Source organism: Protopterus annectens, chromosome 4.part1 (genome assembly GCF_019279795.1).
Source record: "Protopterus annectens isolate FY-2018-M chromosome 4.part1, PAN1.0, whole genome shotgun sequence".
NCBI classification, from domain to species: Eukaryota; Metazoa; Chordata; order Ceratodontiformes; family Protopteridae; genus Protopterus; species Protopterus annectens.
The window spans coordinates 891,393,381-891,412,359 of record NC_056734.1 but is presented as its reverse complement, the minus strand read 5'-3'; the positions used below and the strand labels follow the sequence as shown (position 1 = coordinate 891,412,359).

The 18,979-nt window shown below is 35.0% G+C and overlaps 1 protein-coding gene across 2 annotated transcripts in view; it reads right to left on the bottom strand.

Annotated features, from left to right (window-relative positions):
- The window catches only part of VWA5B2 (von Willebrand factor A domain containing 5B2), a 1,682,718-nt gene that overhangs the window by 404,758 nt on the left and 1,258,981 nt on the right, over positions 1-18,979 (bottom strand). For both annotated transcript variants that reach the window (XM_044070629.1, XM_044070630.1), the window contains one exon: positions 10,613-10,727. In XM_044070629.1, coding sequence (XP_043926564.1) covers positions 10,613-10,727 — 115 coding nt within the window. The remainder of the gene's footprint in view (positions 1-10,612; positions 10,728-18,979) is intronic.

The following is an 18,979-nucleotide window of genomic DNA, read 5'->3' as shown; positions in this document are numbered from 1 at the left end:
GCAGTTTGCCACACTTCTACGCCATCCAGTACTGCGTTAGGTTTCTCAAGTAGGAGGCAGTAATGACAGCTCTGAGGGTGAAGACTCAATTTCCATTGTGTTAATTCTCGATAGGGATATACCTACAAAATCCCATACTTATCCTCCTTCATGATGTTGCCCTCCCTTTTATGTCCACCATCCCAGTCTGTCATGTTTGTCATGTATATCTGCCCCTTCCCCTGTTACCTAATCTACCCTACGTGCCTACCAGTGCTATCCCTAACTTCTAAAACATTCCTCTCTCCCTGAAAAAGTAAAAAAACGGCATCAGTCCCACAAAAAATGACGTACAATACATAACTCTCTATTTCACATATGTCTGTGTATTACACACCTGATTTGGTCAAATTGGTCACGCAACATTATTAAGTTGTTCTAATACATCTTTTATGATGTGAGCCTCCGAATGTTTCTACATTTTATGCACACATACATTCTTACCTTGTGAAGAAATGACTAGATATGGTCCTATCCCAACACCATCCTGCTCATCTCCTCCCTTCTGTTTGCTCCCGATTTTCATTTGTGTCTTGTCATCCCATTTCACACCTATAATCTGGTCATAAGATAGATGCACACACCACTCACATGTCCATAAATGGTTTATAAACCAATATCTCTGTTTCTTTACTCAGCATTTTCATAACACTTGGCATCAAATAACAAAGCCTACTCCAAATTCTCTCCTATAGCAAAAATGCAAAAAAATAGCTTTGCATAGGCTAAGACTTTGCAATTGGTCATTCGAGTAACCTTGACAGCACTGCAATTTCTTATGTGACTCTCACAGAATGAAAGGAATGTTAGTCATCTATGTTACTAGTACATGCTTTATTGCCTCCATGTATACATGATATGAGAAGTTCATTTTGTTGCACTCTGTGCAGTTGTATATGTATCTGAGGATGGGAATGTCTCACATTTTCTTTACCATTCAAACAGTGTGTGCCATCAAACGTACTCTTACAAACATGTTTGCAGACTCATATCAAAGAGTGTAATATTGGCATCAGTTACATTTATGCCTTGCTATTATTCTGCACATTGTATGTTCTTAACAGTGAATTGTTACTGATGACATATACATACAAGACTTAATGGCAACATTGGCTAATGCAGTGATCTACAGGATAACACATGAGAATGCATGAGTTGCACTCCATAGTGTTAAAGATGTCCCTATTACCCACCATCACCCTGCTGAATCCCTGTGTTATGACCTCTGTGAATGCAATTCTGAGCACTTTCTTTATTTACAACTTGTCAGACACATGGCATTCCAAGTTCCTTTGTGGCTTCACTTAAACAGTATTGCTGTGTAGCATATGAGTTATTCCAGCATGGCTTTCATTCCAGTAATTTGCAATTAATATTAATCTACACATATATATTACACACACATCATTCCCTACCATGACAATTCATGGGAAGTAACACATATATCACTTCAGTCACATGGACAAAAGGCTTTTGAATAGTACAACAAATTACTTTTTCTACTTTCTCCATTGTATTACATTTGACATTGAGTAGCACGGCTCCTCATAATTAGGTTACAGTAACTGACATTTCACTTACTATGGCAAACACTAATCAGAATTTCCCTTCACTGCATTTATATGCTGCCCTCAAGCTAAAATGTTTAGCCCCATTGCTGAACAGAAAGTAGTAGTGATATCAGTCTGAGGAGACCGCTATTATTTTAAGTTTAACAGATTTGATGTTTTAATGTACTCACTGCTCATGTTACCTTTCAACTGTGTGTCTTCTGACAACTGTGCTATGACTTCTATGGTGTCAGCAGCTAGTGCACAGCTCTAGAATGCTGAGTTAGATAGACAGGTGTTTGAATCCAGTAGTGTGTACCTTACATAAGTTTGCATAAATGCAAATGTTAACATTCAGGGTTGGCTTACTCAACAGATGTGATGTGTGCAATTCTATATAGGGTAACATTTACAGAGGGGGAGGGTTCTGACTCCCCCTGGTGTTGAACTTCATAGATGTATTCAAACATACCACTGACGTTTTCCCTTTAGTTGCATGCTTTCTGATAGCTCTCATATGATTACTTTTGCAGTGTAAGCAGCCAGTACAGATCTCTAGAGAATGTGGCATTAGATAGGGAAGTGCTCAAATCTGGCAGTGTATAATTTGTGCTAATGTGTACAAAAGCAAGAGGCAGGACTGGCTTACAGATGTGATATGTGTAATTCTCCTTAGTGGTAACATATACACAGCTAGATAGTTTTGATCTCAATGTATTGAATTCCCTTTTATGGAAGGCTATATGCATTCAAACACACTGCTCATGTTGTCTCTTCAACTGTGTGCTTTCTGTCAACTGTGGTATGACATCATCTCTGGTGCCAGAAGCTAGCTGACAATCAAAGAATGTAACTTACTGGGGTAAGTGTTTTTATCTGGCAGTGTGTATGTACCTTGTATGAATGTATAAAAAATGGTAACATGCAGGAATGGCTTACTCAATAGGTGTGATGTGACATATTTTATTGGTTTTTGATGGGAGTTGTAATTTGATCCTGTAAGTGTTGTACTTTCTTATATCCATGCCCAGTGTAACAATATACATTTTGTATCTTTCTTTGTGGTACTGTTAGCATAAGGTAGCATTGCTATCTAACAATGGAAAATATTGTCTATTTTTTTTGTTTTATGGCAAAAACTGATGAGTATTTCCCTTTGGCTGCATGGCTATGCTGATTGCCACCCTACTGACTTGATGCAAGGAGAAAAACAAATGTGGCACAGACACATGCAGACAATCATTATGTCAACTATTGCAACTTCCATAGTTCACTGTAACCCTGATTTGATGCTGAAATACTCTGCAATGTATGTTGAGGCTTGGGATCCACTCATTACTGTTGTCTGTTTATGCTTATTTAATGTGTACAAATAGCTCTGTGGTATCAATAGCTAATATACATTCTGCAATCATGCATTCGGTAGGCAGTAGTTTGATTTCCATCTAGTATAGTTTGCAGCACTGTGCAAAGCAATTATTGATAGGTAATAATGATGTACTGCATAGATGTGCTATCCTAAAGTCTGCTTGCATATGACAATTTCACCAGGTGTGGTGTTGGCTCAAATAGCTGTTCTAGTCACTGTCAAGCATGGCCACATTCATTTACACACAAACTGTTGACGATCATCCTCTATCTGTTTAATTTCTGACAAGAGTTGTATGACTGTTGCATCATTAGCTAGTGCCCATCTCAAGGGAACATGAGTTAGGCAGGCAAGGTTCACATATATGCTGAGCTCACTTGTGGAATATTGACAACTGTAATAATGCCATGTAAGCATGCAACCATGGTAGTGTGGCATGTCCATCTAGCAGATTCCATGCCTCACTGTCATCATGCATTGATGCACACATTGGTTGTTAGCTTGCAATCTATACATTACACACATTTTCCCTGTGCATTTTACATTCTTCAGTATTATATCTATATGTACTTGTATTTGTATTCACACCTTTCCTGTACAACTTCTGTTTGGGTGCACTATAGTTGTGTCCATAAACGTCTATTATTGAAGTAAAACATAATTATTTATCACCCAGGTATGTGTATTTTGTTTGCTTGATATCACCTTGTCTGTTCCCCTGAAAGGTATTTGGCAGCCATCTCTTTTGTGAGTACACTGTTAGCTCACCTTGCCTGTCCAAGTGAATGTCTCCATGCAGACAGTCAGGAGTTGAAACCCAGGTATTAGCATTTTGTTTTGCTGATATCAGGTTTTCTATGCCCACGAAATGCATTTTGCAGCCACCTTTCTCTCTTGAGTGCTCTGTTAGCATGCTTTACTGATAACCTATTCATGTGCTTATATTATTTAACAAATGTCAGTGGTTCAAACACACCTTTGTGCATTTTGTTTGCATGCTAGGAAATGTCCCATACACTAGATATGTCTTGTTCTCCTCGCCCCAGCTCTCAGTGCTTCTGGAGCAAGCCATACTCCATTGTTGTGAGGTATGTACATATTGTTGCATCATAGTAACAGTTCAGTGACATATCCATTATCACTCCTGTACTTGCTTCTTACCTGTCCTGAGTTTCACAGTTTGCCCACTTTTTGCATTTAAGCTATACGTTGTTCCTCCTAACATTTGGAATTGTTTTGCATACAGTCATTACTGACAAACATTTGGGCTTCAGACTTTATACCCATTAGACAATGCCTGCAGTTGCCTCATCTGTTATTCTTTCTACTTTCACAATATATCTATGAGGTATTTACCAGTTATCCCTAATTTTGTGCCTTTGTCCTCACATTATGAATGTGTTTGCCTACTTTTTTGCATTGGTGAGTTGAGAGGTATGCCCATGTATACTTCAAAATGTCTTCCATGGCTTTATTGTCCTACACATTTTAAATGCTGCACACTTCCATGACTGGTCATGCAAATCATATTGCGGGCAATGTTCAACATTTCCACAATTAACTTCACACCATCCTTCACTCTCTGTCTGTCTGTCTGTTGCTAGGCTTTCTGTTACTCATCTCATGCTGTTGATTACATCCTCTCTGTGTGACTGTGAATGTGCACTTCATTTGTATTATGTGGTTTGTCATGCACACCCATTTGTTTACATCTTGTGCATAGGTATGGCCATGAAGTTTCTTACAATGACATGGCCACAAGCCTACGCTGTGTGATTGAACAGAGGCTCCTCATCATGCTGTGTGCTTTGACTGCATGTATATTTGATTAGCAATGATAAATGTCATGCTAAGATGGTAAAAGATGTTCGTGGCTGCAATATTAATGAATCCACATTATAGTATTTTCCTTAGATTAATTCTGAATCAATAAATAATAGTTTTGTACATCTCCATCATGCAATCAGTGACTTAATAAATTATTTTAACAAATTATCATTATTTTGTTAGGCATCATGACTATATTTTTCTAGAAGTACAGTCAGTTGTGCCCAGAGTTTTTAAATTTTGATGACTGTTGAAGATTTGTACATCTAAAACTGCTATTGGTCATGAATATTACTAATAAGAAAAACTAAATCTGTAAATTTTGATTTAGAATCTCTCATCAATTTTTGTTTATTATTTTTCTTGCAGTTGCTGATATTCACCACAGTAGAGGATATTGGGAACTACTGACACATATGCTCATAAGTTTCATGGTAGTACTCAGACCTGAAGGCCATCAGGGAACACCAATCCTCTAAATCCCATGCTTTTCTTTAAGTTTATTTATTGATTATGGGAAACATATCCATTCTGGTAGTTTATGCCACATTACTGGCATTTTTCTGTGCAAACTTCTGAGTTTGGTTATATTCAAATTAACACAAAACTTTTATGTTGATATATCTTTCAGTTACTGAAGCTCTAAATGCATGTAGAAAAAGTACTGTTTGCAGTTCATTTGCTTGGAACAGCATAAAATGTTAGCATATATTTTGCTGTATAATATCTATATTGTAGTGTTAATAAACAGAGACTTACATCCTTTCACAGAATTTAATTTTGATGCTGAAGACATTCTTTTTGTGAACCTTCTTTGGACTATCTCTATATTTTTTAGTTGACCTGTAGTGTATGCACAGAACATGTTCTACTCAACAATGGGACGATGCCTTACATAAATGAATTATGCATTTTTCATCTCTAGTTGTAATATTCTTAAACATAACCTACAACTGACTCATTGCTATGCATTACTTATATACATACATTTATATATATATATATATATATATATATATATATATATATATATATATATATATATATACAGACATACATACATTTATATATATATATATATATATATATATATATATATATGGGTCCCCTTCAGTAGATAGAACTTTTACAAGTTCGAACCTCATATGGCCGAGACCATATGTTCGAACTTGCAAAAGTTTGATTGGACTATATGGAGATCTCAGTACACAGCAGTATGGGAAGATTTCCCATTTCCACAATGTATTGTGATCTCGGAGTTGGTATATTTAAGGAGGGGGAGTATGGGTAGTGCAGGGGGCATAGCCCCCCCTGCTACAGATGTTTTGTTTTATTTTTTGTTGTTTTATTTCTTTTTTCTTCAGTGTTCGAACTTTTACAAGTTCGACAATATGGTCTCGGCCATACGTGGTTCGAACTTGCAAAAGTTCGATCTGCTGAAGTAGACCCATATATATATATATATATATATATATATATATATATATATATATATATATATATATGTATATACATACATTTATATATATATATATATATATATATATATACATATTTATGTATGTGTATGTGTGTATACATATATATATATATATATTATATATATATATATATATAGATATATAGACACACACACACACACACACACACAGACACACACACACACACATATATATATATATATATATATATATATATATATATATATATACACACACATATATATATATATATATATATATATATATATATATATACACACATATATATATATATATATAGAGATATAGATATATATAGATATATATATATATAAAGATACATATATATATATATATATACATACATATATATATATATATATATATATATATAGATACATATAGACACACACACACACACATATATATATATATATATATATATATATATATGAGATTTCCTTATGTATGACTGAACTTATAGTACATAATGACACACTAAACACAGCCAAAAATAAGGTAGAACATATATACGGCCAAATTACCTGAATACTGAACCTATGAAAGATCAAAAAGAAAAACAATTCCTTTCCTGATCTTCAAACTAAACCATCCCCTTAACACTAGCCTCAAACTTGCCTGAATAGTGGCAGTGTTATGGGAAGTATTTTTAAGGTATGGTGTAGAATTAGATTTGGGAAGGGGTCAGGGCTAGGGTTAGGGTTAACATGCAGGGTTAGGGTTAGCAGGTGGGCTAGTGGGCTTCAAGATATCAGATGTTTAACTATTCAGGCATATGAGAGTCTCAACGATCCCTGGTGTTTTTTTACCAAAACAACATTCAACAGAATGCATGGCAACAATAACAATATAGATATATATATATATATATATATATATATATATATATATATATATATATATATATATATATATATATATTTCAACTGTGGAAAACCAGTTAAATATATATTAGGCTTCCCAAAAAATATTACTTTGCACTTGCCAGTGAATCACAGTCCAGACTCATCTGTGCAATTTGAGATTTCTGCCAAAAAGGAATTTACCAAATCAAAATCATTATGTGGGAATAAGAGCATTACATTATGAAAAAGTATCATTCCATAAAACTTCTACAAGAAAAACTGGGTCTAGCACTGGGTAGCACAGCAAATTTAATTAAATACTTTTCCTTTAACAGAGAATCAAATTTCTTCAGATAAAACAATACTAAAAAGACACACCTAGCTAAGCACATTTTAGCTAAAAGTGACCATTATTTTAAATTTAGAATTATCGATCAAGTATCTATTGATAGTATGGGTGGTCCTAGTACAATTTGGACAAGCTGGAATTAAATTGGCAGATTTTAACTAATGCATATAATTAACCAGACATCAATGATTCATGTTTTATTATGTGCCTTTTAAAACTTAGGAATTTAGAAAGATAGCTGTGTCTTAGTTTGCACAAATAGATTTATTGTTAAATTTCATTTATCATTATGCAGAGAGAGATTTTTTTATGTATTAAGTAATTTTTATAATTTGTGTAGAATGTAGTAGTAGAGTGATATTTGATTTTAGGACATTTGATTGGTTGATTTCAACCACATGACACCCTAGTAGGAAGTTTAAATGGTATATCTTTTTGGTATTGTTTTATCTGAAAAAGTTTGACTATCTGTTAAATGAAAAGCGCTTAATTAAATTTGCTGTGCATCCATTGCTAGACACGTTTTTTCTTGTAGTAGTTTTTTACAGTTCAGTTATTTTAGTATTCCATAAAACATGACAAAATGATTGTATTTCTTCCCAATAGTTTTTAAATGTAACATTTATTACTAGTGACAACAAATGTGATTATTATGTTCTTATGTAAATATTAATGCAAGCTGTCACAACTATACTTAGATTTTTTCTCATTCTTTGAGATTTATCATCACTTCTAAATCAGACAGAAAATAAAATTGTCTTTTTACAAAATCAAAATGTCATGTGATACTTTTCTGTGATAATCATTTTTCTTTTCTTTGATTCAAATAATCAAAGTATATCCTAATGCTTGCAAGAACACTTGAAAGAGTGGTTTGTTTATTTACATTAAGAGCAGAATATCATATTTTACTTCCTTATGATCATAAACTGAAAAAAAAAAACTTTATCAGCTCAGCTTAGGTAACATCAGTTTCAGTTGTCCGTTAGTGCCTCTGAAATTACTTGTGAAAGCATAGTAAATTGCATTTTTATTAAGGACAAAATGCTGTATATTGTCTGTCCATGATCATATTTACCTTTGAATATTGTTAAATCAATTTCACTTGTATGCTAGCATGTCTGACAGAGCTTTTGAAAGCAATGTGTTTCTTAATGTAATAGAAAATTCTGTATATCGCTTTCTCATGACCATTTTACAATGTTATTTGTTTCCTAAGAATCAAAAATGCAAAACAAGAATGAATCTGTATGGCTATCAATATAACTAGCATGTTTATCATGAGCAAAATAATATATCTTACTTCTTTGTGATCACTATTATTTATTTATTTGATGTGAATCATGTAGTTATTTGGTAGCACTTCTGACAGTCTTGTAAAATCAGTGTTAACCATTTTTCAGTAGTGGAATACTGTATGTTGTTTCCCTATGAGTATTTTAAAATGTTGCAGAGAGTGCTTCCCCACAATCATAAACTGCAAAGCAAGAATGTTTTTGCTTGGCTCAAGTACATACATACACACACACACACACACACACATGCACACACACACACACACACACACACACACACACACACACACACACACACACACACACACACACGCACATATATATATATATATATATATATATATATATATATACATGCATACATATAAATATATGGGAGAACAGGCAGTTAGACTGTCAGGTAACACAAGAAAAATTTAAGGGAAACTATAAGAAATTAACAATTCTACAGACCCCCAGGAGTATAATTGAAGACATTTAAAGATATTAAAGAACCCAAGTCTTCAAACTTATGGTCTAGTAAACATACATTTATAGGTTCATAGGTTCATAGGTAGGTACTAGGCTATCGGCCCAAGGGCCTACGTAAGCCTAGTCAGCAAGGTACCATAGCTTATGCCACCAAAGAAAGTTATTTTCCTGTGCCACTGTCCAGCAGAGACCCAGAAGTGATCTCCGGGGTGTATTTTCTATTTCCCATCCACTCATCAAGATTTTTCTTGAAGAGTGCTAATGAAGAACTTTGCTTGACATAGATGGGTAGCTTGTGCCAGAGCATAGGAAGTCTCTGGGACAGGAATCTATCCCTCCAGCATGTCCTGCTTATTGTGGTGACAAGGTTTAGGTCCCTAGAGGATGTAGCTCAGAGGGATTGGGATTTCTTTAGGTGCAGCATGTCCAACAGCTCTGGGTTTGACATAGCTTTATATGTTAGGCAGCGATCACCTCAGAGTAGGTGATATGCTATGGAGTAAAGTTGGAGTTTTTTGAGGTGGTCAGTGTAGGGCATTTGTTTGAGGCCAGTAATCCTCTTTGTGAGGTACTTCTGTGGCCTTTCCAGCTGCTGCAGATGTCTTGTGAGGTACATTCCAAAAGGGGCATTGTACTCTATAATGGGTCTAATGAGTGACGAGTAGAGGGAAACAATGACCTCTTTTTTCCTGGATGAGAACCCTTTTATAATTGCTCTACAATGAGTTCCTGCAATAATTGTAACATGCTGCACAGTGCTTATCCACAATCATGAAATGAAAATCAAAAATGTTTCAGCTCAGCTCAAATAAAATAAGATTGCTGGATCTTCAGAAAGTGCTTGTGCAGTCAATGTAACTAGCTGTTTAGCAACATCAAAATGCAATATGTTACTTTCCTATGACCATTTTAGAAGTATTTGAAATTAGTTTCTGTTATTTTGTAGCACTTCTAGAAGTGCTTGTAAAAGCAATGCAATTTATTCATCAAGAACAAAATGGTGTACAGCACTTCCTCCGGTCTGACCACAGATCTTTTACTTGTAATGGTCCAGTGCAGTTTCAATACAAGCCAAGACAGGACACTGACAGATGATTGTGGCATTAAATTAATATGGTTATTTTGCTAATATCAACATGGAAATAATATGACCTGCTTTATCTGAAACTGGAAAATACATTTATATTTTCTTTATGGTTTACACAATTTATGTGTTTTAGTCATTTGACATGCTCAAGGAACTGTAATATGGTTTATACCTAAGGCAGAGGCATTTAAATGTGTAAGACCAGCTTTAAACCCTCTTCAGGCTGATTTTAATCCCTCAGTGTATGTTATGAATGTTGGGCTGCTCAACTCCCTCACCTTTGGTTGCATCCTTTCATCCTCTCCAAAGAATTCAGCACTGCCTCCTGTGATCTTGGCAACCCCTTTCAGCAGCCGCCTACACGCATTTGGTCCAAGGCCAAAACTAAAGCACCTGGAAGGCAAAATGCAGTAAACATTTTATTAAAGTGAACCATTCTTTTCCCATTTTGCTAATGTGCACTAAATCAATCTGCTTCAGTCTACCACATTCTGAAAAGAGAATAAAAAAATGAGACACATTAAAAAAAGCTGGGGTGCATTGTAATTAGCTGTGTTTTCATGTATGTGTAACACTTACTAATGACTACAGTAACTGAAATATAGTCCCTGCATGCAGATTGATTACCAGAGGTTGTGCCACTCAACATGCTTGTAATCATTGCAGGCAAAGACCACATTTTGGAATCTACATTGTAGTTACACAGGAATAAATGGAAGTAGCACAAGGATGAGAAATTTAATAAAAGGATTCCCCCTTTAACTCACACAGTTTAGGGTTAATAAGTATAACTATTGGCACTGTCCATTGTACAAAACAGCTGGAAAACTATCTTTGGAATCAAAATTAAAGTGGATGAGAACACAAGAAGATAACCCGTTGCTGAAAGACATGACGATTATAACTGTTATCCTATTCTTGCCTTAAATAGTCAAAATGACAGTACAGAAATGTTGCACTTTAGCTTCACTTGAGAAATCAGCACGATAAAATGTCTGCTTCCACAGAAAGTAATGGAAAATCAAGAATATCAGGCTTTGAGTCAGTCAATGAAATTCATCTTTGTTTGTCCAGCTTTTCATATCCATTACCTGAATCACAGAGCCATTTCACTTGTAGATGTGAGTGATTTAGCAATTTTCATGAATTGACCACTGGCTTACAAAGCATAGCATGAATTACAGTTTATTATTTTGTTTTACTCAAATAATTATTTTGCCGAAATAGCATGATAAGGTTTGTTTACATTAAATAAAAATACTTAAGTATATACAATAGTTACACTTAGCCTTACAAGTAGATTAAGATAACAACAGATCTAAGTATAGATAATGATCTTGGTACATTGTATGTAAATTACCAGGAAGAGTCTGATTCTAGTTGCAAGGTGTCAATCAAAGTCAAAACTTTTCTCCACAGGTTATTAACTAATGGCTTAGGTTGGATTCTTAATTCTTTAGTTTTGATCTCCATTAATGCAGACATCTTCAGTAAACATAGAAGTTTCTCCATGGTGGGCACTATGTTGGATTTCCATCTTCTGGTTATACATTTTCTAGCTATTGCTAGTAAGGTTCATAGTAAATGCAAGTACATTTTCTTCAAGTGAGGATTATTAATTACATTCAATAAAATTAATGTTTTTATCAAGACAAATGTATCTGTAAATATTGCTTGTAAAAAATTATTAACCTCGTTCCAATATGTTTTAATAATGGTGCAATCATAAAAAACATGGGACCAGTCTGCGTTAGTTGATGACTGGCATCATCAGCATAACTTGTTATTGGAGGGGTTTATTTTTGAAATTTTCTCAGGAGTTAAAATGGATCTATGTAGATATTTCCAATGGAATATTCTCCAATATTATGAATGGGATGTTAGTTTAACTGACAGTAAGATATTTGTCTTATCTTCTATTGATAGGGGAATCTTTATACCTTTATTTAAATATTGCCAATAAGATACTTTAGGAGCTATCTTATAAGCAAAATACATATGATAACTCATTCTTTATATTAGTATTGTTGTAAATTATTCCAAACAGCCAAATTATAAACGTTGGAGTACTCTTAAAAGATAAATTATTTACTACTTACATAGATCCTTAGACTAAGTTAAAACACTCTGCAATATTAACCAATCATTAGGAGTTAATCAATAAGCTGACAATAAATGTTGTGCTTCCAAGACCTGTTGATTTTTTTATACAATGAAACCAACATATTAAGTTCCTATTTTCACATGAAGTAAAAATCTTTCTATGTACCTTGTCAGGGAAATTTCTTGTAATACTGAATGGAGTTAAAAATGCGAACCAAAGTTTTATGTCCATATTCATATTAATAAATTTCCTAAAGACATCAAAAATATGGTTTATTAGATTTAAGTTGGTTGGTTTTGCTATATTATATTGTAGGTTTATGCTGAAATAGTACCATATTCTGGGGTGCCACGGTGGTGCAGCGGTTAGCATTGCCACCTCACAGCAAGAGGTTCTCTGGTTAGATCCCCAGCTGGGGTGTCTTTTGTGCGGAGTCTGCATGTCCTCCCTGTGGTCATGTGGGTTTCCTCTGGGTGCTTCAGTTTCCTCCCACATCCCAAAGACATGCAGTAGGTAGATTAGATACTCTAAAAGTGGCCCTAGGCGTGAGTGCGTGTGTATGTGTGTGCACCATCCGTGGAAGGTTGGGTGCCAGGCTGGCAACTCAACACCATAAAACTCCACTGCCAATCATGAGCAGACAGGTGATCCGCTGTGGTGACCCCTAACCGGGAAAAGCCGAAAGAAGAAGAAGGTGCTCAAATAGTACCATATTCTATTATCTTTATCTGTAACTATAAGATTTTTTGATAAAGCATTTTCATTCATTAGTATGATAGAATGTAACCATTTCCAATTAGAAGAATATTTAGGATTTACCCAATCAATCACAGTTCTGAGTGTAGAAGCCCTTATGTATGTTTCAATAGCTGGAAACTTTAACCCCCACTTGTTCCCATTGTCTAATACGATGAGAATATGTCACTCTATTCTTTTTTTCGGATACCATAACAATTTTAGCAAAATTGATGTAATTTCTTTAAGAAATCTTTTTTCTGGTAAAAATATAAGAGCCTGTGCTATATACGATACTTTAGGTAGTAAGACCATTTTTATCAATTCTAATCTGTCTTCAAATGTTATAAATATATTATTCCATTTATTCGCTAATGTTTTAATTAATTATATGACATTGATGTAATTGGTTTTTAGTATTTCTACCATATTCTTACATAGGACTATCCCCAAATAGTCTAACGCTGAAACTTGTTTACCAAGAATATGATTTACAGATACTTGTACCTCCTTTTTTTTATTTAACAACAATAATTTTGATTTTGATTTATTAAAATAAAGGCCTGAGAGTTTTTGAAAGTTTCCTTTTAGTAAGTCTGCTTCATCTAATACTTCTTTAGACGTATTTAGCACATCATCAGGAAACAACATTTTTTCAACTATATTGGTCATAAACATCTGTACCTCTTATCTTTGGATTGTTGCATATTAAGATGACAAGTATTTCTATAGCCAATGCAAACAAAATACCTTGCCTAGTGCCTTTAGTGATCTGAATTGCTTCAGAAGTAAAAGGGCCAATTTTGATAAATGCTAAGTTATTTTCATAAAGTTTCTTTATATGTGTGATAAAAGATACAGGATAATCAAATATATCCAAAACTTTAAATAGTCCCAGTTTAAGGAATCAAATGCCTTTTCCATGTCTAGACCAATTATCAATGTTTCTTGATTTTCTCTATTTAAATAATCAAGTAGTGTTAGTATCCTTTTGATATTATCCTGTGTGTCTATTATATATAAAACCAGTCTGATCTTTATTAATTATTTTGGACAAAGGGGTTTTCATTCTGTTGACCATAATTGACATAAAGATTTTATAATCATTATTCAACAAAGATATTGGTCTGTAAGAGTTGCAATAATTAAGGTCTTTGTTTTCTTTTAAGATTGGGGTAATTAAAGAATATCTCCATGAAGGGTGAATTTTTGCTAGTGATTGGACTTCAAGAAAGGTTTTATGTAAGAGAGATGTTATGGGTGTGGGAAATAATTAATAAAATTCTATAATTAAACCATCTATCCCTGTCACCTTATTAGATTTACTTTCTTTAATTTTGTCTGTATTTTCTTTCTGTGTAATTGTTTTTTGTAACTCTAACTTTAGTTCTTCAGAATTTTTTTTTAATGTTGGGAGTTATATTTTCTAGATTCCAATGTTCAGTTATATTTATTTAACTTTTATGATGTTCAGCATACTGATATTTAAAAGCATCTGAAATGTCACCGATGCCTGAGACTTTTTTTCCTCTTTCCTTCATGTAAGATGTTAACAATATTAGTGGTTTTTGATTGCATTTTAACTTTCATAGATAGATTATGTAGATGCTTTAGAAAAGTAGCATTAGAGTTTATTTTTAATCTTTCCATGGCTAAGTTAGTTTTATAGGATAATATTTCATTATATTTTTATTTGCGTCTTCTATTTTTTTTTATCTCCATAGCATTCAAATTCTTATTGGACTTAAGTATTAAAAGTTGATTTTGCAATTCCTCTAATTCTGATTCCCATTCTTTAATTTTATTTTTGAACCAGCTGATGGTTTTACCATATATATAGTCTTTTAATGAATCCCAAACCATAACTATGTTTGTTTCTGGTTTATAATAATCTCTAGAAAGAACTGAAGTTCAGAAATTAGCCAAGGTTTACATTCTTTGATTTTTGTAATGTATGAAGGAACCTAGAAGTAATAACTAGCGACTTAAATGCTATATAGATTTCCAGTACAAAGGAGTTGTGGTCTGAGAATGGACATGGCAGTATCGAAAAATTTAAGATTTTTGAATATAGATCTTGAGAGACATATATTTTATCTGTTCTGGTTTGGGTACCATGTCTATAGTCTTGATGTGAAAAAAGTAATGAAGTAGGTCCTATAGCATTATAAGCGCGTTTATATCACGTTATCAAAAGATGAAAATAGCGAACGCTATTCCATCGAACCTAAAATATCTAAACCACATAATATTGAACATTCAGAACAGCGAATTTTTTCCTTGGGAAAAAATTCGCTATTCCGAAACACATACGCACAACACAAGCACACCTAAAAAAACATCAGTATACATATATACACTTATAATCCTACAACTAACTCTACACGAAACTCTACATACACTATCTACTTACCTTAACCCAAACCCTAACCCTAAGGTCCGTCACTATCGCACACTCACTTAATCTGTGCCCTAACCCTAACTCACTTAACCCGCCCCTAACTCTAATTCACCTAACCCGTGCCCTAACCCTAACTCACCTAACCCGTGCCCTAACCCTAACTCACCTAACCCATGCCCTAATCCTAACAACCACACAATCGCACATTTACCTGAACCTGATCCGTAAATTTTCACCACAGCGCTGAAAATAGCGAAGCCACAGAACCGGCCAACCGAAGGTGTTCTGCAGCTTTGCTATTTTTAGCATTCGCTCAAAACGGGTCGATATTAGAACATTAGAAGTTTTAAAACTTCGATGTTCTGATATAGACCTTTATAAGTGCCTCTTAATTTGAACATCTCAGTCCATTTTTTTAGTAGTTTAGCTGTGGATAATAGTTGGGGGGATGTCTTATTTGTGGTTTCTGTGACATCTGTATTACAATTAAAGTCATCTCCTATTATTATATTGCCTTTAGAAATAGCTCTAATGAGATCTAAGTGCTTCTATACTAGTCCTACCCCCATACCAGGGAATCAATATAAATTCACTAAAGTCCATATTCTATTATTAAATGTTAGTATAACTATAGCTATGAGTCCATCTCTATCTACATATTTATAGATAAATTTTGGATTTAGTGAAGTCTTTTTCCATAGAATTATTGCTCCTCTAGTCTCTGATTTATAGGAAGAATGAGATAGTATTCTGTATTTATTAAGATCCCATGTAAATGTGTCATTTATTTTAAAATGAGGTTCTTGAAGAAAAACTACTTGAGCTTTGTTTAGTTTTAGATACCTTAATAAGTTGGATCTCTTGTTTGGATTGTTTAAGCCATTAGTATTTAAAGACACCAATGTTAGGTCCATGTCAAGATTCTTTTTAAACAAAAACTTTCCCCGGGATTCAGCAAACGTCTGTGCAGGAATAGCTTATTCCTGCATGGAGGGAACTGTTCCCGTGCAGCACGGCAGCGCGCCATGTATATGTATGAAGGTGCTCTGCCGTGCTCTAAAATGGACACAGTTCTTTGTGAGAGTGCAGGGGGCATGTCTGCTCTCACAATACACACACACCCTTCAAGTGAGAATTGTCATTCAGCAATTCAAAATGAATGAAAGTCTCTACGGACACTTTAGTGTCTGTGGAGAAAATAACAGACAGCCTACCTCATAAAAACACACATATATTGCAGAATATACACATTCTGCCATATATGTGTGAGCCATACACCAGAAAAGAAGTGCAGTCCATTAAAATGACACTGTGACACACTGCATACCCCTTGCAAAATATATGCTAATGCAAAGCCTGTCATTCTATCAATGTTCTAAGTTTCTAACAGCAATATTTAAAATATATTCCTTATTTTTGTTTCCTGTGTGCAATAAAGTTTAAGTGTACCTGAGCGGGTGTGCCCGTCATGCAACAATACATAGCAGAGTTTAAACATCAAAAGAAGCTAAATAGAAATATACACAGTACTAATAATTAAACTGGAATAGCATGCTGGTTAGAGCGTTCACCTAACAAGCAGTTAGTCACAGTTCAAGTCTATACATTTTCATATGTGAAACACAACTGAAATGTATTTTTCATAAACAGGTAATGAATATTATTATGTATATGCTAACCAGGGTAGTGTAGCAGCCCCAAATGTGAGACTTCATTGAAATTTAAAGTTTAAGCAAGATTTAGCAGAGCTAAGCAGATTTGCACACTGGTAAACACAGCTTAGCATCTACCCATTTAAGCAATGGTTATTTTTGCTAAGCGGGGTTGCCCAGTGTTTAGTTTAGCTCAGCAGTTTCAAAACTGTCCAATCACAGTAAATGGTGGGAAATTAGCCCTATTTAAACCACACATGCAGGAATACAGCTCATAACCAGTTGTGGTTCCCCACTGTAGGCACTATGGCTGGTGTAGGTGAAGGTGTGCGCTTTCGGGCGCAGCACTAAGGCATTCAGGAGTCCAGGGTCATGGTCAGACTCCTCATTAAAGACCATGAAGGGCGACTGCTGCAGGACCAGTACCAAGGCTCCCAATACAAAAAGGAGGCCTGGGACCAAATTGCCCAAGATCTCACCACTGCCACTGGCATCTCTCGGACTGGTGAGCAGGTCCGGCACCACCTTGCCAACTTGAAGCGGAGGAAGAGGGACCTTTTGGACCAGTGGGTCTAAGATGCCCAAGCAGGGAATGCTCCAGCAATGTGTAAGTATTAGTGAAAATAGGTGTTCTCCAAAGTCCAGCCTGTGTATGTGATGGATAGGTATGCATAAATGTTTTCTCTTATCTCCTGTACAGCTGCAGATGAGAGGGCTGCGAGCTTGGAAGCCCACACTAGCAGGCTGCTAAGGCTGTGTCGCGAGGCTGGTGAGTTACAATCTAGCTGGTATTATATAGGGCAAATAAATAAAATGTAGTAGAATGTCAACTTGCAGTATTTAAAAAGGGGTATGGTTTTTAGTGACTGAAGAAGCCAGTAGGAGAGTAATAGTGACATACCAGTTATATATCAATAAAAGTGTAATTACTTGTCAATAAAAGTGAAAATCCCAGACTGGTTGTGTTTACTTTGGTATTGTATGACTTGAAAGATTCATGCACCAAAAACGATCTGATATCAGAATAGCAATGTTGTGTTAACCACTGTTTTCCACACTGTGCTATGTCAAAAAGTATGGCTAGGACTGTATGTAAAAGAATGTTGTAATCACAAGGTTAGACTATACAACCAAGAGAGAATTAGAAAGAAAACATTCAAGGAAAAGACAGCAGTTTCTCAACAGCTTATTCTGATGAAACACAAACTTGTTGTATTTTTAGCACTATCAGCCATGCTACAAATCCTGGGAGTGGTAGTAAGCTGTATGTATAATTTCAGTTAGGATTTTGTGAATATGTGCAGAACAGTCAGGTAGTGTCAACATAAATTCCCTTCACAGATCTTCCAGGTGAAAGAAGGTATAAAGTAGCTGTAAGAAGCCTGTAGTAATACTGTGTCCAATACCCACAGTCCAACCCCCAAGGCTGCAAATGACAGCAAGATAAGCACATGCACCAAGTGGTCTCCCCCAAGAAATGTTCAAATGTGTCATGCTGTCACAGCTACTGGTCCCTGCTACCAACAACCAGGGTGACCAATAGAAATCAAGGCAGAGTATGTCAGTAGTACACACACACACACACACACACACACACACACACACACGCACACACACACACACACACACACACACACACACACGCACACACACACACAAACACACACACACACAGTATGAGTGTACATATATAACCCCAATTGTGTGAATATGGGTAGAAACAGTTATGTAGTATTAGCAAGCATTCTCTCCA